General features: G+C 47.5%; 1 protein-coding gene across 4 annotated transcripts in view; it reads right to left on the minus strand.

Moving 5' to 3' along the window:
* Positions 1-958: 958 nt before the first annotated feature.
* Bcl2l1 (BCL2 like 1) overlaps positions 959-27,915 on the minus strand; it is a 55,593-nt gene continuing 28,636 nt past the window's right edge. For all 4 annotated transcript variants that reach the window (XM_059261642.1, XM_059261643.1, XM_059261644.1 and 1 more), the window contains exon 3: positions 959-2,727. In XM_059261642.1, the coding sequence (XP_059117625.1) occupies positions 2,590-2,727 (138 nt within the window). In that variant the 3' untranslated portion in view covers positions 959-2,589. The remainder of the gene's footprint in view (positions 2,728-27,915) is intronic.

Below are 27,915 nucleotides of genomic sequence, written 5' to 3' on the forward strand. Positions count from 1 at the left end.
CTATCTTGGAACTTGCTATGTAGACCAGGCTGGCCTTAAATTTAGAGACCAACCTGCCTCTGCCTCCTAAATGCTTGAGTTAAGGAAGTGTGTCACTATGCCTGGCTTATGTCATCTTTAAAAAAAAAAAAAAATCTAGGTGGGAGGGCAGTGATGGCGCACGCCTTTAATCCCATCACTCAGGAGGCAGAGGCAGGTGGATCTCTGAGTTCGAGGCCAGCCTGGTTTACAGAGCGAGTTCTAGGTCAGCCAGGACTACATAGAAAAACCCCGTCTTGAATAACAACAACAAAAAATGTTTGTGTCTAGTATATGCGCACACGTGTGAGGGTACACATGCTCGTACATGGGCAGAAGCCAGAGAGGGTATCATATCCTTTGGAGCTGGAATTCCAGGTATTTGGGGAACACTCTAAGTGGTGCTGGATCTCAAGTCCTCAGGATCGTGCAGCAAGCACTCAACCTCCCAGCCACCTCTCCAGCCCCATATGTGACCTTCTCTCTAGAGCCATCTCTAATTCATGTGAAACTCTAAGACCTGCCTTAATAATGTCACCTCCAATCTGGTCACTTTATCGACTCCCAAGTCTTTCACGTCTTGCCAGAAGACCAGTGGCTTTCTCATGGGAGCCCCAAGCCACCAGCACGGCACTTCCACATCCATCTTCTCTAATAGTGTGCAAGCCTCAAGAAGATAGCCTTTGTACTGTAGCAGGGCTCAGTAAACACCTATGCCGTCACTATGTGACTGTCGGGCTCCTGATGGGGAGGACTTTGTCATGTTCACACACAGGACCAGCAGGTGCTCAGTTAACACCCCTACTCTTGTTAATGCACAGAAATGTGAAGAACAGAAATCTGGGACAGAAGGAACTTGGTGAGCCACCCCATCCCCAGGGCAGCAGAGCCAGAACCCAACCGCTTTTCCCTTACCCATGAGGCACAGAGCCAAGACTGGTTCACAGAGTCGACACCGTTTATCACTGAACTGCACTTTCACCTTCACACAAACTATTTCAAAGAGCTGGAACAAGTGTAGGGAGGGGTGGGGAGGAACAGGTGCCCCTCAGAAGCCAGGACCCCCAGTGGGCTTCCCCAGGCGAGGGCAAGGAGGGAGCATCAGGCTGTCAGTCTCTGGGCACCAGCTCTCCACGTGCACGCGCACAGCAAGCCAGCAGCTCCTCACACATAAATACAGACACGCTTAACAAAAATAGTATATCATCTTCACAAGGAATAAAAACTAGTCTTGAATATGTACAGCAGAGAGCCCGGGGTAGCCAAAGCTGAGCTGGGACCCCCAGGGATGAGACAGGCCAAGGGTGGAGCAGAGGAGAGGCCTGAAGGGCTCCTGGCCAAGCCACTCTGACCTGGGCAGCCCTGCTGCCCAGGCTGGGTGGGGCCAGGGCACAAAGACTGGGTAGGACAGGCCCTTGCAGTCCTCCTCACCTGTGCACCAGGCTCTCCTTCTTGACCTTCCTGCCTGAGGTAGGGAAGCCCCCGGGGCTCCCACAGCTGCTCTGTATAGCTCCCCTTCACTTCTGGGCTGAGGCCAGTGTCCCTGGACCCTGTGGTCAGCACCCAAGGCAAAGATGCCGCAAGCTGATCCTGCAGGAAGTGAGGCAGCTGAAGTCATTAACAGCTTTGGGGCACCGATCTTGGGCCCAGTTGGTCCCTCAGTCATGGTCCCGAGAGCCAAGGGAGGGTGAAGGGTCTAGGGTGCTGCTAAGCTTTGAGAGCCACTCTAGCCCTAGGATGGAGGACTTTCTGCTACTAAGCCCCTCCTCCCGGGTGGGGCTGGCCTTTAGCCAGAGGCCTCAGGAGAACATTCAGACCAGGAGGAGGTCTGGTACTTGCCCCTTTATCCCAAGCAGCCTGAATTTCTAACTAATCAAAAGGGGCCTCTCGCTGGGTGGTGGTGGCACACGCCTTTAATCCCAGCACTCGGGAGGCAGAGGCAGGCGGATCTCCATGAGTTCAAGGCCAGCATGGGCTACAGAGCGAGATCCAGGACAGGCTCCAAATCTACACAGAGAAACCCTGTCTCAAGAAAACCAAAAAACAAAAAATAAAAGGGCTTCTCAATGGCTCTTGGGGGTGGACAAGGGAAGACAGGGGGTCAGGGACACAATGGGTGGGAAACGATCAATTCTGAGGCCACACACATCAAAACCAAGGCAATCTAGTCTCTTTCTGGGGAAAAGGGTTAGGAAGCTTTCCGGTTCCCTGCCAGGAAAGCATTCCCAGGAGGCTCAGGGGTAATAAAGGTTCCCACCAGCCAGGCAGGCCCCTCTCCTCTCTCTAGCACGTCCCTTCCCACTCCCGCCAGCCTCCAACGGGCTGATCTGGGGGAGAATCTTGTGAATTTTGAGGCCAAGTGAGTTGAGATGTGGGGGGAAGGTGGCTCTCACAGAAGCGTGGTAGGTTCTAGAAAGCTAACTGCAAAGGGACTTTGTCTAGGCCCAACCCTGTGATGGGGGAGGGCGTGAGTTGCATGTAGTGGTTCTCCTGGTAGCAATGGTGGCTGAAGAGAGAGTTGTGGTGGAGACAGGGTGGGAGGCGAGAGGTGAGTGGGTGGTCAGTGTCTGGTCACTTCCGACTGAAGAGCGAGCCCAGCAGAACCACACCAGCCACGGTCATGCCCGTCAGGAACCAGCGGTTGAAGCGCTCCTGGCCTTTCCGGCTCTCAGCTGCTGCGTTGTTCCCGTAGAGTTCCACAAAAGTGTCCTGTAGGGACAGAGAAGGACAGGTAGACACTGTGTGAATCCGTGCACAGAATGGGGTAGGAGAAAGGGCCACCTGCAACAATGGCCTTGGTGAGTTGAAAGGCCACAGCGTTAGTGCCCACCATGCCAGAGAATGGTCAATGGCCGCCCTTCTGAGCCCCAGCTGGGGAAGGCCAGCCTAATTCACTGCTGACAACACAGGTACAGAGAGCATGCCTTTTGCTTCAAGAAGCAACAGACAAAACCAACCAACCAACCAACCAAGCAACCAAGCAACCAACCAACCAATAACAGTTAAGGACGGACAGTGGTGGGGCACTTGGGAGGCAGAGGCAAATGGATCTCTGTGAGTTCCAGGGACAGCCTGGTCTACAGAGTGAGTTCCAAGATAGCCAGGGATACACAGAGAAACCCTGTCTCGAAAAATCAAACAAACAAACAAACAAATAAGCAACAGACAGCTTGGAAGGAACACCAGACAGACTACTAAGAAAAAGGGGAGTGCAGGAGGTGGGATGAGGTAGATGGGCGTTATCATACAACCCTAGAGACTGTGGAGGCGAAGAGGAATCTCAGGCTCTGGCTTGTCAGGGAAGGGATTGTTCTCAGAGCAATTCTACTGGGGCACTCAGCTAGTGGCCTTGGAACTTTCAGACCAAGGATCCTTCTCCCTGTAGAGGGGCCTCAGCCATAGCTGGCTGGTGGCTGGGAACAGCTGAGCAGAACACTTAACATGGTTATGGAGAGGCCATTCCTGTCCCTACCCCAGGGCTGTCAGTCCGGGCCCAGGAGGAGGTAAGCAACAGCTTTCTGCCATGGGGCTTAGTCATCAGGAGGCACATGAGTCAGTGGGACAGCCAGCACATGGAGGTCATAGCCTTGCATCCAGCAGACTACCACAGGCTGTCTCTTCCTCACGTTTAGACCAGGCAGCTGGGACTCTGGAAGGCAAGGGACTCAACTAAGGTCACCCCTACTTGGACACTGATAGAACCAGAATCCAAACTTGGTGCTTGGCCCCCAGAAGTAGTGTTTGATGTGTTCTGCAGAGTGATAATGTCTCCATCTGGTTCCAGGTGGCTCTGGGCCCCACCTCCCAGTGCGCTCACTCTTTGGGATGCAGCCTGGTCTATTTCTTATCCTACTGCCAGCCCTCACCACTACCACACACCCTCAAGGCCATGCTTTGCGAGAAGACTGCTTAAAACCACTGACCAGATTACTGCCGCTGCATGCAGTCCTCCGCTCTAGTAGCTTTCCCTGTGCTAGGCAGAGCATCTATGCATGCCTGCTACCTAGCAGCAGAATGGCACAAGCTCTGAGCAGACTGACCTGAAAAGATCAATATTTATGATGCTGTTGGACAGGCAGCAGTGAGCCATGAGCCCTATGACAGAGCTCCCTATCCACTTAGGGAAAAGAATCGGAAGCAACAGGCAGATGGGAAAGTCCTTTCCAACCACAGTGCCTCAACTCTCATTTTCCCAAGGCTTCCTCACACCAGAGCAGTCTGCTTTCCTCCCCACAGCTGTAGTCCACCAAGTCTCTCTTAACCCTACTCTGGCCATATGGTCTCTTTGCGGATCCTTCTGACCACACTGTCTAGAGCAGTGTCCACCCCAACCTTGCTGTACGTCTTTTTCTCAGCATACTATCTTCTTTCTCCTCTCCTCTCCTTCTCCACCTCTTTTTCCAGAGACAGGAGCTAGCCTTGAATTCTCAATCCTCCTGCCTCAGCCTCTTGTGTATCGGCAACACTGAGGTTATGGGTAGCCACCCCATCTCAGCTTCTCATGACCACACCGTACACTATGTTTTGCTGTGATTTGCCTTCTGTACTAGATCTGTTTAGTCAAGGGCTGAGATCCTGTCTTGTGCTCAGAATAGGGTCTGGCACAGAGCTGATGCTCTATAAACTGTCATGTGTTGCATAACAATGTTTCACACACACACACACACACACACACACACACACACACACCCCACATTCGTGCATGTGCACACAGACCTGTAACATTAAAACAGAGTCTGTAAGGTTTTAGCTCTTTTAATGAGATGTTTTCCTCGTGTTTGTGACATTGGTGAAAACAAGCCTAACTGGGCTGCCAGTCCCCTAGCAGTGAAGCACAGCAATGAGGCACAGCTGGGTGCACACCTTTAATCCAGTGTTTAGAGGTAAAGGCAGGAGGATTGAGTTTGAGACCAGCCTGATCCACTTAGCGACACCCTGTCTCAAAAAATAAAAAAAACAAAAACAGACAAACCAACAAACAAACGGAACACACAGTTCTGTGCCATGTGCAGTACTTGGTAGTGGTAATAACTTTTGTCATTGTTATTTTTGAGTGCTCTGCTCAAGGATGGGCAAGTCCGGCATTGCATCGTATTCTCTTCCCGCTTTGTTAAGTACACACTGATACTCACACAACCAATGGCTTAATGACACATTTCTGAATTCTTCCCTGGGAAGGTAAGCAACACAAGACTTCATACAGAGAGAACAGATATACTGCACACAGTAAACTAAGTTCCAGGTATTGTTCTTTCTTCTCTTCAGGCCCTCGGAGGCAGGTGAGGCTTAAGGCACGGAACACGTTAATTAACAGGTAGCAGAGTCATCAGACAGAGCGCAGGACAGTGGCTGTTGGATCTATAGAGCATGTGGCATGTATGAGGTCCATCTTTAGCAAATCAGAGGGACCGCTGTTCAGTTTCCATCTGTTGGTAAAGGGAAACCTGTTGTATTGCAGTACCATGGGGTTTGGGGGCAAAGGAACTGTGACAGTGGAGCTGAGGGGAGCCCAGGACCTGGGCAGAAAGAAAGCAGTGCTTGGCTGGGTCTTCCTGTCTCATCCATCCTGGCCAGCCTCTGTGCATCTTGGCAGAAAAGAAAAACTCTTAGGAAGACTGAGGCCAGCAAAGTTGGAAGAGTGTCAGGCTAGCACGTATGAAGCCTTGGGCCCTCGGTACCCAGAAAACTGGTATGGTGATGCATGCTACAACCCCAGCATGAGACAGATGGAGGCAAGAAGATCAGAAGTTCAAGGTCATCCTCAGATATATAGGGAGTTTGAGGCCAGCCAGTTAAGCAGGCCCAGGTAAAGCAAAATAAAGATGAGAATCCTGTGCTGTGGGAAGAACAGGAGAAAAAAAGCCACAGCTAGAGAAGTCTCAGTTATCTCAAGGTGCCAAATATCCCACAAGGAACCAGGGATACTGGGGTGGTCACCAAAATAGAGATCCTTCCACACTGGAACTTTCCTGAAGTAGAGGGCTGATAGCCACAGGAAATTTTGGCTCTGGGGCTGGGCTGGAGTAAACAGGCCCTGTCCCCACAAGGGCACAAAGTGTTCACTGTCCAGGAACAGTCATTCCAGGGTGGAGGGGACACAGAGAACAAGGCACTGACCACTCCTGTCTCTGTTCCTAGGCTGCATTCTTGGCCAGGGTGATCTTGCTCAGAGCTCCTTCTCCTGGGGTGGGGGAGCAGGGCTTTCAAGGGCGTGGATTCTGGCAATGGCTTTTGCAGGGAGCTGAGCAGAATGGGGCGTGCTGTTCCCAGGCGGGGGCTGGAGAGGCTGTGGTGTGGGTATATTTAGCCCATGGTTCACACGACACACTTGGAAACAAACAGCCATTTTCTCAGCGGGCGGCTGCTCTGGGTAAATAAACAGGACTGCTGAGCTCCCAGGTCTGGAAAAGCAGAGATAAGCCCTCACTGCTCCTCAGGGCTCCCACTGGTTTTACTACATAGTGGGTAGGGGACTGAAGTCATGGCTGCTCCCAGGAAACCCAGGCCTGAGGGTCGAGTTAATTGACAGAAGTCTCCTTTTGGAATTCACTGCTCCTTGGAGATGCATGTGGAGGTTTTAGGGTAGCTGGGGACACAAGGGCTAGTGCCCTCCACAACAGTCATGAACTCCTACCCAAGCAGGTAAGTAAGGTTGGAAGGTCACCCACAGCTGCTTTGAAGCAGAGCCTAGACCAAGACTCCAGTTCTCCCAATTCTCACCCCAGGAGAAGTCCAGTCTCGGACCCCTTTAAAGGCGTTTCCCTCCACCACTACCGGGCTTCCAGCTGTCATGGCCATGCACATCGAGGGCTTCACATGCTACAGTCTTCACTCCTCCTCACACCTTTCTTCCTCAACCCGCCCATGAGACTATTGTGGAGTCCCCTCTCCCCTGTTCACCTCCCCAACTCTGCAATGAACATCTCTTTTGTGCTCCAGGGTCTCTGCACTCTCAATCACTCACCAACACTCACAAACCACGTACCATTCTTCACTGGAGATAGGCAGTGAACAGGGCTTCCAGGAAATGTTTTATGTTCTAGTACATTCTTAGCAGTAGTGAGATTACTACCTCCAAAGAGGTACTGTGAAAAATTCTTAAGATACTCCAATTGTTTGTGGTTATCTATAGTGCATAAAAACAGTGTTTCGGGGTTGGGGATTTAGCTCAGTGGTAGAGCGCTTGCCTAGCAAGCGCAAGGCCCTGGGTTCGGTCCTCAGCTCCAGAAAAAACAAAAACAAAAAAACCCCAAAAAACTAGTGTTTCACTATGGTGTTCCAATTTCATAGGTAGCACAAAAATGTCTAGAGAGACTCTTTTTTTCTTTCTTTCTTTCTTTTTCTTTTTTTTTTTTTCTCTAGACAGGGTTTCTCTGTGTAGTTTTGGTGCTTTGTTGCCTGTCCTGGAACTCACTCTGTAGACCAGGCTAGCCTCGAACTCACAGAGATCCATCTGGCTCTGCCCCCCATCCTACCCCCGCCCCCGAGTGCTGGGATTAAAGGCGTGCATCACCACCACCCAGCTTCTAGAGAGATTCTTGAGGGAAAGTTTGAAAGAAAAGGGAGGTGGAGAGGTGAGGGTGGGAGGGGCTGGAGAGATGGCTTAGGGGTTAAGAGCACTGGCTGTCCTTCCAAAGGACATGGGTTTGATTCCTAGCAGCCACATGGTAGTTCACAACCATATATGTAAGGTAACTCTAGTTCCAGAGGATCTAATGCTCTCTTCTGGCCTCTGTTGGTACTACATGCATGTGGTGCAGAAACATACATTCAAGCAAAACACCCATACACACAAAATAATATAAAAAAGAAAAACACCCAAGGAGAGAAAGTCTCACAAAACAGTAAGATAATTCCACAGATGACAGGGCTTTGAAGACAAGAAGTGAGAGTACCTGGTGTCGGTATACTTGTTAGGAAAGTCTCTGAGGAAGTTAGGTTTAGGCTGAAGAGGTCTCAATGATGAGCCAGTGGCAGCCATGGAAGGATTAAAATACCTTAGGTGCAAAAGACCATGCTCCCAGGGCCTTGGGTGTTGCTCAGTGACAGAGCACTCTTGCCTAGCATACTTGATGTCTTGGATCTTAGCCTAGCACCAATTAAAAAAAAAAAAAATCACATCTCACAAGAGGTTCTAAAGGTACAAAGATCGTGGCAGGATGGAGAAAAAGGGAAGCTTCTGTCTATGAGCTGGTCTCCCCTATCAGTCTTGGGGCTCAGTGCAAGCAGGACCAAGCCTAAGCCAGACCTGAAACCTAGCTCACCTAAACAGGCGTAGACCGACTTCAGACAGATCTCTGCCCAGAGGCAGCTAACTGAATGAGTCAACTCCTCCACAACCAACTACAACACCCAAGAAGTCAAGGTGACCTGTGCCACCAGTTCTGGCCCCTTTCTGGATATGTGCCAGGCTGAGCTAAAGCACTTTCTTCCAGTAGAGCATATTTCCTAATCCATTTATGCTCCCATTCACTTGAAAGATGATTCTCTGACCTGTCTTCCCCACCTGTTTCTCCCCTGTTATCTCGAGAGCCTGGCACTGCATCTGGAATAGAATAGGTGTTCTAAAGGACCCTACTGGAGATGAATGAATGAATACTTCTTACTAACCCTGTTTTATGAATGTTAATGTAGAGGCTCTGGGCCACTCAAGATCCCTAGCTAAGCAGTAATGGGTTTGGGATTTGTTTGTTTGTTTGTTTTTCTAGACAGGGTTTCTCTGTGATGTTTTGGTGCCTATCCTGGATCTCGCTCTGTAGCCCACGCTGGCCTCGAACTCACAGAGATCCGCCTGGCTCTGCCTCCCAAGTGCTGGGATTAAAGGCATCACCACCGCCTCCGCCGCCCGGCTGGGTTTGGGATTCTTATTCTTTCTGGTGTCCATCTTGCCGTCTCAGTGTCTGCTGTATCTACCTCAAAAATCCTGACCTCACCAGCACATGGGCGGTGGCAGTAGCCGGTACTTTTTTCCACGGCCACCTTGTGGAGTGCTCTGATTGGCCCTTTCTACAGGTCAGCTCATCAGCTGTCTCCTCATACTGTCTGTCACCGGGTACCACTGTTGCCTGCTCGAGGCCTACGGATCTGTAGCAACAGTTAGGCTGGGCTCTTCTGCTCCATTTCCAAAGAACAGACCTTCTCCTGCTCAGATAATGGATCATGCTCGTGTACCTCTGTGAAGGAAGGAGGTCTGCATTCTAAGCTCAAATAAAATGTGGCTCAGAGCCATTAAGAGACTTTGCCAAAGTGGGTAAGGCAGTTTAAGCCCAATGTGTCAGGCAGCAAACCCCACATTCCAGGCCAGGGCCAGGCTCTGGGTCCTTCAAAGAGAGTAAGGTGGTCTAAAGGCATCAACCAAATGAATGAGTCCCACCCAGCCAGTCGAGAGGTGCCCCAGGGAAAGGATGTGACGAAAACCAGGGAAAGTGAAACCCTTCCATCCCATCAGCTTCAGGGAGGAACGAGCAAGCTCCTGTGCCAGACTGTGCTTCCTTCCTCCTGGGGGACTTTGGAAAGGCACCAGGCCTGTGCCCACTGCTTCCTTCCTGTTCAGTTATTTCAGGAAAGATGTGGGTGGAGAAGAGGAAGGGGCTCCTAGAAGTGACACTGTGCCAGAATCGGTGGCAGTCTGCCTTCCCCTGGCCTTGGCACGGCCCTGTATGGACAGGTTGTGAGTCACATGCAGCTCCTAGCCTCAGTTTCTCCCAGAGAGAAGCTGATAAATGCCAGCTGAGTAGACAAATAAGGCCTTGTTAGGAGATCCCTGGGAGGCATCAGGCGGGGTGGGGGTGGGGGTGGGGGCATGCAGAGGCCTTATCTCTTTCTTGGCAGGAGTGCAGGCAGCAGCTCGGAAGGAGTGAGGCTTGTGGCTGGAACCCACTTCCCTTGGTTTTCCTGGGGGAGCTGTTGACCTGTGTGATGTGAGAGGAATGAGCTCTCCTCTATCTGGAGAAGAGTGGGCACCCTAGACAGGCAGATGAGTGGGGGTGGGGTGGGAGCAGAAGCAGTTAGCTCTGGTGTGCTGGGCAGTGTTGAGATTAGGGGGTGCAAATGCTCAGTAAAGCAAGGTGATCTTTTGAGGGTTTCCTGGCTGAGGGTCTAGGCCACGTGAGCTTCAGGGAATCTTTGGGGACATTTTCACATCTTCCTCTAACTGGCTGGTCATCTGTCAGCCTCTCCTCTCCTTCCCCTTCCCCCACCATTAGTTCTAAGAAGCAAAGCCTGACAGATGTGCTCATTTCTCAGAACAGGAAGCGACTATGCAGGGAGGAGATAACACCTCGCTGGGGAATCGAGAAGTATCCGGCCTAGCAAGTGAGGCCTTCCATCTGCCCAGCTCTGAAACAGGCCACTCAGCTGGGCACCAGGAGACCATCACAGGCACTCTCTGGGGCAGGCCTGCTCAGTGGAGTTTGCAACCACCTGCTCCCAGAGGGCGGGTGACATGCCAACCAGTATTCATTAGGCCTTTAGGAAATCGCCCAGTTCTCACAATAGCCAACAGGAGTGCAAGGCGTGTTGTAACCCCAGCAGTCAAAGGAGGCTGAGTCAGGAGTTTGAGGACAGCCTGGTCTACACAGTGAGCTCCAGCCAGCCAGGCCTACATATGACACTCTCAAAAACACTAACAATAAAACCAAACAAAATCCTGAAGAGCAAGTGCTATTCTTACTCTTCATGTCACAGACAAGGACACGGATGTCACAGATGACAACACAAGAGTGAAAAAGCACCGTCTCCCCAAGGTCATCTCACACATCTGAGATATAGCTGAACCCTAGCAGCCTGGTTCCAGAGCCCAGCAATTCACTGCTCCGGGCAGTGCAGCACACCCCATGAGGCCTCTTCTCACCTCAGTCCTCTCATTTCAAGCATGGTGACTTCCTATCCCCTGTCAAATAGGAGATAACAGCTTTCTATTCTCCCAGTGTCCCAGGCCAGGACACTCAAGAGTCAAGAAAGAGTGTGTACATGCACGAGTGTATGTGTGCACATGCCCACATGTATGTATGCACACTTGCAGGTGCCTGGTAAGGCCAGAAAAAGGCGTTGAATCCCCTAGAGCTGGAGTTGCAGGTAGCTGTGAGCTGCCCAATGTGGGTGCTGAGAACAGAACACTGGTCCTCTGCAAGAGCAGTAAGCAACTGCTGAGGCACCACCGCTCCAGCCTAAGAGTGACATTCTAACATTTCTATTCTCCTTTCCATGAGACCCCGTAACACTACCTACTCTCTGGTGGACTTAGGATGGACTGTCTTGGTCACACAGTTTGTCCTATGTCGATGGTCTATATCAAGAGGAGGTTACAGTCACTCCATGGCAGACTCCGTATAGAGAGCACTTTCTTTTTGGGCAGCCCCACTGGAAAACAATTCTTTCAGGGAGCAAGTGCTTCTACTGTCCAAGGCTAGTCTTAGACCTGTTCTCTTCTTTGCTGTTCCAGATACCAAGGAAGGCAACTGTGGGTAGAAGTAGTTCTGCCAGCCTCCCTTGGCCTGGGCCAGTTTCCTCTCTGAGTGTTTCTTCCCATGGGAGCTGGAGATGCTACCCGGTAACGACAAGGCTGACTTAGTGCCCACCACACTGGGCTGTCAGAGCACAGAGTATGCAGGCAGCCAGCAAGTCTGGCAAGCAGAAGTAGACTAAGATGTTTAGTTTTAGGCCTTATCCATGAAATGGGATTAAAAAGTGACCTCAATTCAGATTACTACAAGGATTCATCAGAACACATGCAAATCACAAAACACACTCTGAGGAAATGTCAGATACAACTACTGTGCTCACCAGTAGCCAAGGCACAGTTTGAGTCTGGGTCGTCCCATGGCCTGCAAGGGCCAGTGGGGTTTCCTTGGCCTCAACCAGGGCCAGGCTGCTTCTCTCCTCATATCTACATTCTGTTCTGCCTCAGGTTATTTGGCTCGCTGGTCTTTTGGCCCAGCTTTCTCCTCCCCTTCTTAGGCTTACAGGCACATCTTCAAGGAAGCCATCTGCTTACTTTCTCCATTAGCCCATGAGTTCTGGTTTCTGGGCCTAGGCTTGTACTTGGCCCAGAGAAGGTGCTGGAAAGAATAAAAGTCAGTTGTCTCCCTCTTTATTCCTATCTTTCTTGACACTACTAAAAGAAGGCCTTGCAATATCAAGCAACTAGGCAGGAACCTGGCACTCTCCAGACACCAAGTCCTCAGAGGTTCATGCAGAAAAATGGGAAGCTTATGGGAAAGTACTAGAAAAGGCATCTGTGAGCACATACCTTTAGCTGAAGCACTCGAGAAACAGAAGCAGGTGATCCCTGAGTTGGAGAGCAGCCTGGGCTACATAGTGAGTTCCAGGCTAGCCAAGACTACATAGTAAGACCTTGTCTCAAAACAATCAAGCAAACTATGGAACAACCATTTTTTTCTGTGGGGCAGTGAGAGGGTGGCTCAGCAGGTAGAGGTGCTTGTTGCCTGGATCTGACAACCCTCAGGTGTGTTGTTCTTGATACCCAGAACCACATGTGGAAGGAGAGAACCAACTTCCATACATGTGCTGTGGCATATGTACCCCACCAAATAAATGTAGCCAGGCAGTGATGGCACACACCTTTAATCCCGGCACTCAGGAGGCAGAGACAGGCAGATCTCTGTGATTTCAAGGCCAGCCTGGTCTACAGAGCGAGTTTTAGGACAGCCAGGGATACATAGAGAAACCCTTCCTCAAAAAAATCAAAAACCAAAATAAAACAAAAAAACAAAACAACCACCACCACCAAAGCAAAACAAACTAAACACATGTGATAATAAAAAAGGTGTCTTCTGCACTGTGCTGGGACAATTGGGGTCCAAAGCAGTCTCTCCTGCCTCCTTCTCCACAATCATGCCCAGCCTGTGTCCTGAGGGTGCTTAGACTTGGCTGCTGTGGAAGAACAACACAGGGCAGCGTGGGCTTTTCTTCCCAGCTTCATTGATAAGTTTGCTTGTAAGTCCATTCTCCTGTCTGGTGTTTCCCTACCTGAAAGTGAAGGAGGGGCTGGAGAGATGGCTTAGCAGTTAAGAGCACTTGCAGGAGGCACGGGCTCAGTTCCTAGCACCTATATGGTGGCTCCCAGCAATCCATAACTCCAGTTTCAGGGAATCTAACTCCAACACCTTCCTCTGACCTCCAAGGTGCACAGACATACATGCAGGCAAAACACTCAAACACATAAAAATGAATAAACCTAAAACAAACAAAGTGAAGGCAATCACATCACAGGGATTCTGCAAGGGCTACTGAAAAAAGGAAGAAAGTAACGCACTAGGGCAACTGAGCACTACTTGGATTCTTTCAGGGGCATCGTGAGAAGCAACATTTTGGGATGATGTGTTGCTACAAAAGGGTCTGTCCCTCCTCTACCTCAGAGCCCGCTCCATAGGCATGGCAACAGGCTCTGCTCCCGTCCTGAGGAATTCAGGGAAAGAGGACAGTGACACAACTATGACCCAGGGCAAGCTCCCAAGTAGTCAGACCTTGCTCAAGCACTGGAGCGTCAACCTCTTCACCCCAGAACTGCCTCCAGCTAGTCCAGACAAGTCCAGGTATTTTCAGCCACCTTTTATCTGATCAGAAATGTTTGGAATTCTACCAGCTGAATGCAACTGATCTAGAGGATTCTGTAATGGGTACAAATCTCTAGAACGCCCTTCCCTCCTGTGTTCTCTTCCCTCTGCTACATATGAATGCACTCCACCTTCCAAGTAACTGGAACCTTAGAGGTCCTTGTGGGCCACATTTACCATAGTCCAGGCTCATCAGCCCTCATCATGCAGAGCTACAGAGTGCCTAGGACAGGGAACTTGGGCTACAGACACTCAAGGAAGGGACATCCAGAGCTACGCTGTTCAAGCAACTGAGAAACAATACGCCACCACCATGAAGTTCAGGAGCAGCTAACTATCTGGTACGGCATATGAACTGCTCAAAAATCTTAGTTGCTGGGCAGTGGTGGCATACCACCTTTAATTCTAGCACTTGGGAGGCAGAGGCAGGAGGATCTTTGTGATTTTGAGGTCAGCCTAGTCTACAGAGCTAGTTCCAGGACAGCTAGGGCTACACAGAGAAACTGTCTTGAAAACTAAACTTAAAAAAAAAACAACAACAAAAAAACCTTAGTGTTATGATGTGTGGCTCCTATCTAGGTAAATTTCTGTCTCAACAGATAGACATTGAGATCCAGGGACATCCCCAAAGACCACCAGACATAAGTCAAAGCCTGGTCTCAGGCTTCCTGACTTCTGGGGCAAAGATCTTTACTTTGCTGAGCCTGGTGCTCTATACAGGAACAGCTGTACCCATTCCACAGGCAAGACAACAGAATTAAATGGTCCATGGTATATATGCCCAATAAATGATTTGACTCCAGCTAAGATGAGTGGCACATCTCATAGAGTCTGTTAGTTTTAGCTTTATTTATAACAGCTAAAAAAAGTTCCCCTCTGCCCTGCAAAGTCTTGCTATATTACCTAGGCTAGTGTTGAATTCATTTTGTAAGCTAGCCTTGAACTCCAGTGATCCTATTCCCTCAGCTTCAAATGCTTAAAGTACAAGCAGGTACCACCACAAGCTGTAAGTCCTACTACCCTTGCCACACCTGATACTCTTAGGCTCTGGAAATCGGAGATGACTTCCAGGCAGGGATGCCATATGCCCTCTGGTTCCCTGGGCATCTCAAGAGACAGCAAAGGAAGGGTATAATGATTGTACTCTGTTCCAACTCACCTACCCACCACCCAAGGTGAACATTACAGAGGCTCTTTGTAAGCCAGGCTGCCTGGAGTTAGTTGAAGGAAGGTCCAAGCTGCCCTGTTATCTCTAGGCCTTCATTTATTCAATCTGTGTTGTATCAGGTGTTGAACACTGATGATCTGGGGACAACGCAGCACCCAAATCAGCTGAAAATTCCTACCTGTATGGACTTACATCCTAGTGGGAAATGTAGTGGATATCAAACCTTCCTGTCACCCTGAGTTCTCTCCAGCGCTCACAATTCAGCATGTTCCAAAAGATTCACATTTAGATATACCCAGAAGTCTTTCAGCCTGCATGTTATATGTATGCATTATGTGTGTGCCTGGTGTCTACAAAAGCCAGAAAAGGGAGTTGGATCCCCTGGTACTGGAGTTGCAGACTGTTGTGAGCTACCATGTGGGTGCTGGAAATTGACCCCAGGTCCTCTGGAAGAACAGTGTGTGCTCTTAACTGCTGAGCCATCTCTCCAGGCCCCTGGTCCAGGTCTTGCTGCAATGGCTTCCTGGGCTCCCCTATAGTCCCTTTCCCAAGCAGCAGCCAGAAAAATCCAGACAGTAGGTCCCTGTCTACTTAAAACTCACTAACCTGCCCATTATCCATAGAAATAAGATAGCGCAGGGCGGCCCAGCATGGCTCACCCGTTTGCTGGCTCCCATTTTCTCCCTGCTCTAGCCTTGACATCTCTTGTGCCCTTCCTCAAATGTGCCACACCTTCTAGCCAGAAGATTTCTGCACTTGTTCCTTCTGTCTGGAATGTTCTTTTCAGATTGTTTAATAGTTTACTCCCTCCAGTTACCGAGACCTCTACTTACTGTCCCTACCTCAGAGCCTTTCCTAATTAACCTTTAAGACAATGCTAATGGCTGCCCAGCCCCCAACCATTACTCTTTGTCCTTTTGGCCTGTAAAGCTCTGGCAAAGGCTTTCACAGTAGGTGGAATGGTACTTGGTAGATATTCAGTATTCAGGAAATTAATAAATGAAATGAAAAGGCAACTTATCAATACTCTGAAATAAAGATCACTATCACTTACCACAGATGGAAATATAAAGTAAATACATTGATTACTGGAACAAAAACTACCCATTTGATGTCACCTCTAAGTTCTCCAAAGGACTGCATATGGATTTTGACTCAACATCTTTTCAGAGGAAACAAGTGAGGCCGGGGCCAATCAAAGTCCACTGTGCCTGAGCCCTGAGTTTCCTCTGCTGAGGTCTAATATACAGCCACTGAAAAGATGCTGGACCAAGACTATGCATGGGCTTTAAGACCATTAGAGGTGCTGGGTGTGGTAAGTTCCAGGCCAGCCAGGACAACATAGAGAGACCCTGTCTCAAACAAACAAACAAACAAACAAACAAACAAACACAAACAAACAAACAAGATAACTAGAGGTGACACATAAAGGGCAGCCTGGGGCCAAGCTTTGCCCCCAGAGTGTAGCTAAAGAAAGAAGCGAAGTCTCAGGGAAGGTGTGGCTAGGCAGGGCAGCAAAGCCTGCTTCAGGCTAGAAAAGCCCTCCCTGTGCCAGGCACGGAGCTGGCAGTTCTGTAGAGGACAAAGACCAGAGTGTGCCAGGCTTGAGGGGCCTAGTGGGGCACCATCGTGGGGGACGGGCATGCACAAACGTGTAGGTGAGGTCCATGGAGATCAGACAGCTGAGGGCAGAAACGAAAACAGGCTGGGTCCCAAAGGGCGGCAGCTTCAGCTCTGTAAACACCAGACAAGTGGAGGGTTCAGGTGCAGGTCTGGGGACTCAGCTGAGCTCAGCAGGAGGATGGGACCTCCCCAGCCTCCTCCATCAGTGACAATGACACTAAACTGAACAGAAGCCACAGACATGCCTGGACAGAACCATCTTCTCAGTCCCCACATTCCAGATGGTCTTTTCCGACCCTGGGCTTGATCCAGCCAGCTCCACCCACAAGCCCTTGAAGATCCTATCCCTGTTTAAAGGGGGCATCCCTTCCCTGCCCCATAGGTCTCTGTGAACATGGCTGCAGGTGCAGGGGCAAAGTCGGAGTTGCTGTAACTGCCAGGCCAGCAGTGCCTGACCTACATCTCCATGCTTGGTTGCATGAAAGAAAATACCAGGCCTTTCCGTTAGCGCTCACGAGATGCAGCTGGTTCAGGGAAGCCTGAGCTTTTGGAGAGCCTGTCAAGAGTAAGGCAAGATGACTGGCCTCCAAAGTAGGCTGTAGCTTTGGGGACTTCTACAGGTTTCAGAGATGAGAATCTTCCTTCTACCAAGGTCCTCCACTAAAGCTTACTTCTTTTTCTAGTATATTATCCTTACTGAGAAAACTAACACTCTCCCCCGGCTCCCCCCAGGTAGTTCAATGATTCATTTGGGAAAAAAGTTCCCAAATGGAACAGTTGCTTTTCTTACAAACCACTGGCACTTGGAGGAGGCTTTAGTTTTTCACAGGAAAAAATAAGCAAACAAACAAACAAAAAAAACCCAACCCAGAAAAAAAAAAAAATACAGTTTAAGAGTTCTGGCCAGGGCCGGGCGGTGGTGGCGCACGCCTTTAATCCCAGTACTTGGGAGGCAGAGCCAGGTGGATCTCTGTGAGTTCGAGGCCAGCCTGGGCTACCAAGTGAGTTCCAGGAAAGGCGCAAAGCTACACAGAGAAACCCTGTCTCAAAAAAACCAAAAAAAAAAAAAAAAAAAAAGAGTTCTGGCCAGGAATGGCAAGGTCCACCTGTGACCTGAGCACTTGGGAGGTGGAGGTAGGAGACCAGAAGCCAAAGGTCATTTTCAGCTACATGGCAAACTAGAGGGCCAACCTGGGCTGTCTAAGATTCTGCCTAGAAAAAAAGCTGCCCAAGTTTGGTTTGTGGAAAGGTCCTGGTCAGGAGACATGGGTTTCCTTCCTCCTGTTCTAGCATGGCGCTCGCTCCCTGGACACCGTTGTCTCAAGTGAGTGGGCTTTCCTCACTTCAGCAGGTGACTTATCACTCCAGGTTCCAAAGCCCTATGACTCTTCTCTGAAAATTCTGCTTCCCTCAAGGAAGCAGTGGAATGGAAGGAAAGGGACTGAGGTTTGCCTTTCTTTTTACTTATTTATTTTTAAATTCTATCTGGAGCCACTGAACTCATGAACATTAGAGAAGACCCTACTACCACCACTTCACTACACCAGGATAATTCCTAACTGCACTTTAAACACTTATCCTCATACTTATAGCTAAGTGCAGCTCTCGCTTCTCATTGCAGAACTTCTCATTGCAGAAGATGGGAGATCAGTACAGAAAGCCATAGCTGGTCCAAATGTGGGGGACAACTGACCTGGGTGCCAGCTTCAACTGATACATCTACAACACAACCCTTACACCTAAGGCTTAGAGAATGCTGTAAAAAGAGGGTGTGGAAAGATTTTAAGGGTCAGAGGACCAAGAACTCTGCCTCATGAGTGTGTCACCTAGAAATGACAGGGCAGCTGCACTCATGATACCTCAACAGTATGGCTGCCTAAATAAGACCCAGATAATGACAACACCAATGGACACGCTAACATGGAAGGGGAAATCCAGCCCTAGATAAAGAACCATGGGAAACCACTGCTGAGAAAAGGAGAATTAGTCTTCTCCAGGGAGTTGTTCCCTACTTGGTTATCCAGTACCACGTGGTCAGCCCTGAAATCATACACATACAAGCGACACTAAATGGATTTCAAGATTGTACTTATATTTTAAGAGTATATATTACATACTATGTAACAATAATTAAAGAAAAAAGAGACCATTAATTTGCAAGAGAGGAGGAAATATAGGTTGGAGAGGGAAGAGAGAAATGATGTAATTATAAAATTTAATTTAAAATTTGGGGTGGGGCTGGAAAAATGGCCCTGTGGTTAAGAGCATTTGCTGCTCTTATGGAAGACTTAGGTTTGGTTTCCAGCACACACATGGTGGCTTCTATCTGCATGTAACTCCAGTTCTATGGAACCCATGCCTCTTCTGACTCGACAGGCTCCTGCATGCATATGGTGCACATACACATACCCAAGTGTACACACACATAAATAAAACAATTTCTTTAAAAGTTACAAAAGAAATTCAACATTGAAAAAATTATTACTATTTTTGTATGTGTGTGTGCACGTACGAGTGCGTTCAGAAGTCAGAGGACAGCCGTCGCCTTGTGGAGTCAATTCTCTCTCTTTCCACCTTTATGGGGCTCCAAGGGTGGAACTCAGGTTGCAAACACCTGCATGGCAAGTGCCTTCCCCTAATGAGCCATCTTGCTGGTGAGAAAGTTTGAATCCCAGCAGTGTCTTCTTTTTTGTGGTGCTGAATACTGAATGCCAGGCCTCACTCAGGCTAGATAAATTCTCTACTACTGAGCTATATCTCAGCTCCTAGTACTGGCATTTATTTAGTTACTGTGTGACCCTGGAAGTCTCTTCACCTCTAGTGGCACCTACGGGGAATGAAGTCCTCAGTGAATGTATTGTTGACATTGAACACAGCCCTGTCAAGGACCCCAAGCCTTCTCTTAGTCCATGTGCAGAAAGTATTGACCACAGCTTTGTCCTCCTACGTTTACAGTCTGAGACTGCTCCCCTAGAGAGACCTCCCATGGAGATTAGCTATATACAACAGATGCAGCTCAGACAGTTAAAACAAACACTGAATTTCTGGGCCGCTGCTTGTGCAGCTTCATCAGAGGCCCAGCACAGTGCACAGCCCATCCTATCCCAGCTTTCCTTAGGTGTTTCTGTCCTTTATTCATTCCTTCATCACCCCAGTAAGGGTCTACTTCAAAGCTGTGCAGGTTGTGGCAGGCACCTGGCTTTCTTCATTTATAAACCAAAGTGCTGAAAGAACATTGAAAAAGCCCTTTAAGAAGCCCTTGGTGTCTGCCTTACATGGTCCACCTATGAGCATATCACTGGCTCCCCAATGTTTTTGCCTATGTTGCCTCTACTTAACAGCTCATTCATCCTTGAGAACAGGCTGTAATACAGAAATTGGATGGAATCACATCTGGTCCTAAACTTCCTTCTGATGCCAATGAAAAGGTGGCTGCTATTTATTGGAGGTGCTGGGCACTTATGTGTGTTTAAAATGAACATTTACAGATGAGGAAGTGGAAGTTTACTAAGGTGAATTCACTTGTTCAAGATTCCACAGACACAAAACGAGGAGGTAGAGTTGAAACCCAGATAATTTGACTGCAGAGCCTGTCAAGATCTCAGCTGTCCAGACAGAGCCAGGCCTGGGGAGGAGTCTTTGCAATGGTGGTTTTCAGTGCAGACCTCCCAGCGCTGATGAGCCACAAGCATCACTGGGCAGCCCACTCTTTTTTTTCAAGACAGGGTTTCTCTGTGTAGCTTTGGAGCCTGTCCTGGATCTCACGCTGTAGCCCAGGCTGGCCTCGAACTCACAGAGATCCGCCTGCCTCTGCCTCCCGAGTGCTGGGATTAAAGGCGTGCGCCACCACCGCCCAGCGGCAGTCCACTCTTTTGCTCCCTGTCCTAAGCATCAGGGATAGGGTCTGGGGCCAAGAGTAGGTGGGAAGTATAAGTCTTCTTTAAAATGTCCAGCGTGAGGCAGGGCAGCCAGACAAAAGCCAGATGCCCATACTGGAAAGAGCATCAAACAGTAAGGAAAAGTACATGGGGTAGAAGGAGAAGCTCTGAGCCACTGTGATGGAGAAAGAGTGAATGCTGATAGGCTCAATGGTTGAGCATTGGCTGCTCTTCCAGAGGATCTAGGTTCAATTCCCAGCACTCATATGGCAGCTTACAACCATCTTTAAGTCCAGTTTCAAGAGGTCTATATCCTCTTCTGGCCTCCACGGGCACTTTAGACATACATGGTGCAGACAAGAAAGCTCATTCACATAAAGCAAATAAATAAATAAATAAGTAAGTAAGTAAGTAAATAAATAAATAAATTTCATTGAAAAAAACAAAACAAAAAACAAGGAGTGAATGATGAGGTTTTCTTAGTCTAACAGACTGGATTTGAATGAACCTTTACTAGTATTAGACCTTTATAACTGAAAGGAAAAATGTGGTCTCAAGACTCCCAAGGCCAAGTTCTCAGACCAAGTTCTCAGCACAAAGGAGATTTATTTGCCCCAGAGGGATGGAGGGGAGGGGTAAGGGACAAAGACAGGAGATAGAGAGGGAAAAGGAGAAGGGAACTAGGGAAAGGGGGCAGAGTTACTATCCCTGGAGGGACAAAGAACTCCCTCTGGACAGAGAGGAGATAGACACAGCACATGAGAAAATGGCAGTTTATAAAGGTACAAGGGGAAATCCTGTGTTGTCATAAGGTGTTTAATTTTAATTGAGCATGTTAATTAGGTGAGCCAAAGCGAGCTTTTGATTGCTGGATTTCAATGCTTTGATAGCTGGACCTCAGTAGTTCGCCTCAGGAGGAGAAGGAAGTGGCCAAATAAAGGAACAGACCTTGGGGGCTAGCTTCAGGAACGTAATCTAATGGTTTTTAGCATAGCAGAGGGATTTGGGGAGAAGGGCAAGGCCTACCAGAGCCACATGCTCCAGTGGGCTAGTGTCCCTTCAACCATGTACAAGGCCCTGGACTCCATTCCCAGCATAAACAACAACAAAATACATACTCTTCAAAAGAACTTCACATTTCCCACGCAGTACTATTGTGGGGATTAAAACTGACAGTGCACCTACATTATCCTGCATATTGTAGGACTCAATATCAAAGCAGTATTTACAATGTCATTAGTATAGTAATTACAGATGGGTCATTCCTAGAGACCCTCTGATGGTCAAGAGATGACTTGAAGCTTCCCATTGCAACAGAGCTTTGGATGCAGAAACTGACAGAATCTAACTAGATTTGGAAACTTCCCATGGGGGAAGAATGGCAGCTTAGCATGACCATAATGGGCTATAGAGGACATATGTGGGCTTCTCCTGGAAATTCCAAAGATCCTAGCTGTATGTTCATGTGGACAGCTACCCTCTCAAAGCCCAATTCCTCATCAGTATGAGACTCCATGGCCAAGTGTTATTCCTCCTGATAGTACAGAGAACATTTTAAAGAGTGTTGGGGGTATTGGCTAGACATGGTGGTACACAAGCTTAATCCCAGCAATCAAGAGGCAGAGGCAAGGCAGTGGTGGTGCATGCCTTTAAACCTAGTACTTGGGAGGCAGAGGCAGGCAGGTCTCAGTGAGCCCAAGGCTAGCCTGGTCTACAGAGAGAATTCCAGGACAGAGAGGGCTACACAGAAAAACCCTGTCTCAAAAAACCAAAAAAGAGGCAGAGGTAGGCAGATCTCTGTGAGTCTGAAGCCAGCCTTGTTTACATAGTGAGTCAGAGGCCAGTCAAGGTTATATAGTAAGACCATCTCAGAATGGATGGATGGACGGACGGACAGACAGACAGAGAGATAGATAGATGAATAAATGGACTGCAGGTGCCAGCCTGGTGGCCCATGTCTTTAATCCCAGCACTTAAGAGGCAGAGGCAGAGGCAGAAGGATGTCTATTGAGTTTGAGGCCAACCTGGTCTACATAATGAATTCAGGCCAGCCAAGGCTACATAGTGAGACCTTGTCAACCAACCCCCCACTCTACAAGAAAAAAAATAAAAAAGTGGGGGTGTTATACTAGAATGAGCCTGGGTTTAATCTTAACTCTCCACCACTTAACTAGCTAGGCCAGTAACCCTGGCACACTATTTATTTCTTCTGCCTTCTAGTTTTCACATTTCTGTTAGGTGGTTGAGGTTCAACTGATAGTGTTATAGTGGGCATGCAGCAAGTTTCCCTCAACACATGAAAATATTTTGTATTCCTGGTACTACAAGACAGTAATAAATGTGCAGTACCAACACCTCTGGGGAGGATGAGTGTGCAGAGGAAAAGATGCTGTGAACTGGAGTCACTGCTGTAGACAAGGCTGGAAACACCTCCTTAAAAAAAAATCACCTCTGGGGGCTGGAGGTGACTAGTAGTTAAGAGTGCTTAAGCTTTGTGTCCAGCACCTTCATCCAGTAGCTTACAATGGTTTTATGGGACAGGGTTTCTCTGTGCAGCTTTGGCTGTCCTGGAACTCACTCTGTAGACCAGGCTGGACTCAAGCTCAGAGATCTACCTGCCTCTGCCTCCCGAGTGCTGAGATTAAAGGCATGCACCAACCCTGCCTGACTGCTTACAATCATCTAAAACTCTAGTTCCAGGGAATCTGATGCCATCTTCTGGCCTCTGTGGGCACCTGAACATACACAGGTGGCATACATTCAGACATATACTTACACATATACAAAAATAACTAAAAAAATCGCCTTTTCAAGATATTGTATTACTAGTGGCTTTTCAAGACAGAACTTCTCTGTACAGCCCTGGCTCTCCTGGAACTAGCTCTGTAGACCAGGCTGCAGAGATGTACCTTGCTTGGACTCCCAAGTGCTGGATTTAAAGGTATGTGCCAACAATTCCACTTGTAGTAATTTATTCACTATAGCCATACTATATTCACAGATGGTCCAATTGAGTGTCATAATCATAGAGGGTGATGGGGAATGCCAAGCATGAAGCTACATACCTGTAATCCTAGCACTGGGCAGGTGGAGACAGAGGCATCACCTGAGTTCAGGAGTTTGAGGTCAGCCTGGATAACACAGCAAAACTCTCATCTCAAAAAACTAAACAATACAGGGAGTGGGGAGAACAAGGGAATCCGTGGCTGATATGTAGAACTGAATTGTATTGTAAAATAAAATAAAATAAAATAACTAAACAATACAGAAATTAATAGCACTATTGACCTATGGTGGTATTTTATTTGTACTGAAATGTGATTTTAATTGTACGTTAATAAATAAAGTTGCCTGGGGGTCAGAGCTATTAGAGCCATAGCAAGAGGGTGGCGGTGGTGGCGCACACCTTTAATCCCAGCACTTGGTAGACAGAGCTAGGTAGATCTCTGTGTGTTCAAGGATACAGCCAGCATTGGAGACACACGCCTTTAATCTCAATCCCAACCATAGAAGACCTGGAAGTCTCTACAGACAGGCAGTGACGAGGCAGTCATGTGTTTGGGTTTACAACCAATGAGAAGGCAGAACAGAAAGACTATATAAAGACAAACAGGAAGTAGCTCTCTTTCGGAGAGGTCTCTTGGCTTAAGAGGCTAGCTGCAGGGTAAGACTCTTAGAGCTCTGATCTCTTGGCTTTCTTCTTTGCATTGGTTCTGTGTTTCTTATTTAATAAGACGGTTGGTTACATCTACATTGACCTATAAATGCTAACCATTTTTTCCATCTGTGCAGGGGTAACACACAGTATTAAATAAGACCATATCTAGATGGGTTTGGTTACAGAAGTGAAAAGTATTTTCTAAGTAACAAAAACAAAACAGTGACAAAAATGAACCCATCACTGAGGTTCTACAACTATTAATTCAGTGCCAACCTGATGCCATCTGTTCTTCAACCACTCTCTACTTCTGTAGTATTGTGAAGCAAATCCCAGATGCAGTATGTTTCTAATAAGCAAGGAACATTCAAGATAAATTTTATGTTTAAAAATTGAACTTTCCCCCCAACCAAAATATTGGAAAGGCTTTAAATGTGATCAAAACTCTTTCCCAGAGAGGATAGCTTGGTTCAGTATGAGAGGAACGCAGTATATGTAATAAGCTCTAAGTATGACTCAAGTCATAAATGATTTATGTTTGTAGCCAGTTAAAAGCCACTGAAATAAATGTATTCCACCAACAAAAGCACTAAAGTGAGAGAGTGAGTGTGTTAGTTCCAGATTTACTGAGGACTTAATGTGGAACACAAAGCTTTGAAACCTTTAGATGAGGGCTGTCAAGGAGGCTAGTGGGGTAAAGGCACTTTAGGCTGAGGCATAGGACCCTTATGGTGAAAGGAAAGAACAGACTCCTGAAAACTGTCCTCTGACCTCAACATGTGTGCATGTGCACACAGACAGACAGACAGACAGACACACACCCATTAAAAATCAATTTAATTAAAAAAGTTAAGAAATATTCTAGGGCTGGAAAGATGGCTCAGAGGTTAAGAGCACTGCTTGCTCTTCCAAAGGTCCTGAGTTCAATTCCCAGCAACCACATGGTGGCTCACAACCATCTGTAATGAGATCTGGTGCCCTCTTCTGGCCTGCAGTCATACATGCTGTATACATAATAAATAAATCTTTAAAAAAAAAAAAAGAAAGAAAGAAAGAAATATTCTAGGGGACTAGAGAAATGGCGCAGCAGTTAAAAGGACTGTCTGCTCTTGCAGAAAACCCGGGTTCAATTCCCAGCACACACACGGCAGCTCACAACTGTCTGTAAGTCTAGTTCCAGGGGATCAGATGCCCTCACACAGACACTGGCAAAACACCAATGCATATAAAATAAAAATAAATCACTAAAAAAAAAAATAAATAAATATTTTAGAAGAAAATATAGACAATGCCTTAGGGATCACAAGTTAAGAAAGGGAGAGAAAGCCTACTAAGATATAAATGTTATAAATTACAAAGTATTTAATTCCATTAAAAGACTGTGTGGTTGGCTGGGCAGTAGTGTCCCAAGCCTTTAAACCCAGCACTTGAGAGGCAGTGGCCAGCCTGGTCTACAGAGTGAGTTCTAGGACAGGCAGAGAAACCCTGTCTGGAAAAACCAAAAGAAAAAAAGAAGAAGAAGAGGAAGAGGAGGAGGAGGAGAAGGAGAAGGAGGAGGAGGAAGCGAAGGAGAAGGAGAAGAAGAAGGAGGAGGAGGAAGCGAAGGAGAAGGAGGAGGAGAAGGAGAAGAAGAAGGAGGAGGAGGAGGAGATTATACAGAGAAAAAAAGAGAAATCAGAAACAAAATTATAACATGAGTAGATAAATGTTTTTAAAACATTTATTTATTATGTATACAGTGTTCTGCCTACATGTATGCCTGCATGCCAGAAGAGGGAACTAGATCTCATTGTAGATGGTTGTGAGCCACCATGTAGTTGCTGGGAATTGAACTCAGGACCACTGGAAGAGCAGTCAGTGCTCTCTTAACTCTGAGCCATCTCTCCAGCCTGAGTAGATAAAATATTAACATTCAGGATACTATAAGGAACCCTACAAATCCTTAGGAAGGAGCCAGCTCAGTGGAAGTAGACAAAGATTTCACAGGTACTTTACAAAGAGGAAACATGAATGGCTGGACACAGAAGAAACCTCTTAGCCCCACTTGTAATCTGAAAAATGCAAATTAAAACCACAGAATACCCAACAGATCCATAAAAATGTAAAAGTCTGACCAGACCAAGATTAGTGAAGATTCACAGGATAGCATCTGTGTAAACTCATATAAACCCATGAAAACAATCCAGCATTACCTTCCCATCAAGGATTCCACATCATTCCTGAGTATGCACTGAAAATGAGGTCTAAGGACCTGCAGTAGCAGCAGCAGCAGTAGCAGTAGCAGTAGAAAGCTTGTCAGCAACTCAGGGCTCCAATTCAGACATGCACAATCAAACTCTGAGGAGGAGCCCAGCACCTGTGACTTGTGCAAACCCTTCAGGTGACTCTGATAGGCTAAAGTTTGGGAACCTGCTACCCTGGAGAAACTTTTGAATGTGTATGCATACAAGTGCAGGACACATACATGTGCATGCTCATGACAGTATTGTTTGAAATAGTGAAAACAAGGAACCCAGCAGCCCAAATAACCACTAATAGAACACTGGACATATACCTTGAGACATAATCACACAAAATGAGATGAAAAAGAGGATGCCGAGCTGGGAAAGTTGTTTATGCATGTGCAATTCCAGCACTGAAGGGGCTGAGGAAGGAGGACTGTCGTGAGTTCGGGGCCAGATTGGACTAAAGAGTAAGACCTTGTCTCTTAAAAATGGATAAAATACAGCTCTACATGTAACATGGATGGATCTCAATGCTGAATGCAAACAGCTAACCACATGGGAACACACACACCTAAATAAAGCTTAAAGGAGCGTCTATATTGTTTGGGGATATATACCTAAGTTCAGGAACTACCACTTCAAAATATGTTGTCTGAGCATGCTGATTACCTCAAACTTAGGAGGGCATTTGGGGAAACAGAAATAAAAGAGTGCAGGAGGACTCTCTACCTTTACTCATGACCTAAAGGCAGACCCTGCAAAAGGAAAAGGACTGTCAAAAACCTGCTCCCTACTCCCTAGCAGTCTCGCAACCAGGAAAAACTGAACTAAGAAGAGCTGGCCACCACACAGCCCAGACACATCTTATCACAGGCTCCTTCCTTTTCCTTCATGGAGCCTCAGGTGCCTACACCTTCTCCTATGTCTCTAGATCTCACTGGGTATTGGGTATTCCCTTTCTTTCATGCCATGCATGCTCCTGTATATGCAATGAACTTGTAGAAGCCACATACCATCTCACCTGTTAGTCTGCCCACTGTGGCTTAGCTCACAGACTCAATTATAGGACCCCCAGAGGATAAAGGGAGCTTTTTCCTTTCCCTATATATCCATGCAAAACAAAGCCCAACTGTGACTGGGAAAGAGTACAGAGGACTCTATGGTACTCTTGAATATTAGAATTTGCTTTTCACATTTATTTACTGTGTGTGTGTGTGTGTGTGTGTGTGTGTGTGTGTGTGTGTACACACATGTGCAAGTTAGAGAGCTCGTGCACTCGAACTCTGTTGCAACCACAGAGGTCAGAGAACAAGCTGCAGGAGTTAGTCCTCTTCCACCATGTGGTTTACAGAGATGGGACCTGGTTGTCAGGCTTGGTCGTTAAGTGCCATCTGAGACATCTCTTCAGCCTGTATTCATTCTCTCTTTCCTTTCTTTCTTTCTTTCTTTCTTTCTTTCTTTCTTTCTTTCTTTCTTTCTTTCTTTCTTTCTTTCTTTCTTTCTTTCTTTTTTCTTTCCAGTTTTTCCCCCCCTCTGAGAGAGTGTCTCAGTGTGTAGCTCCTGTAGGTCCTGGAACTCATACCATATTCTGATTTGGTTTTGGTTTTTTGAGACAGTTTCTCTGTGTAGCCCTGGCTGTCCTGGAATTCTCTCTATAGACCTCGAACTCAGAGATCCACCTGCCTTTGCCTCCTGAGTGCTATTAAAGGTGTGCACCACCACCTGGCCATATTCTGATTTTTTTGTTGTTGTTGTTTTGTTTTTCGAG

This window comes from Peromyscus eremicus, chromosome 4 (assembly GCF_949786415.1).
Source record: "Peromyscus eremicus chromosome 4, PerEre_H2_v1, whole genome shotgun sequence".
Classification (NCBI taxonomy): domain Eukaryota; kingdom Metazoa; phylum Chordata; class Mammalia; order Rodentia; family Cricetidae; genus Peromyscus; species Peromyscus eremicus.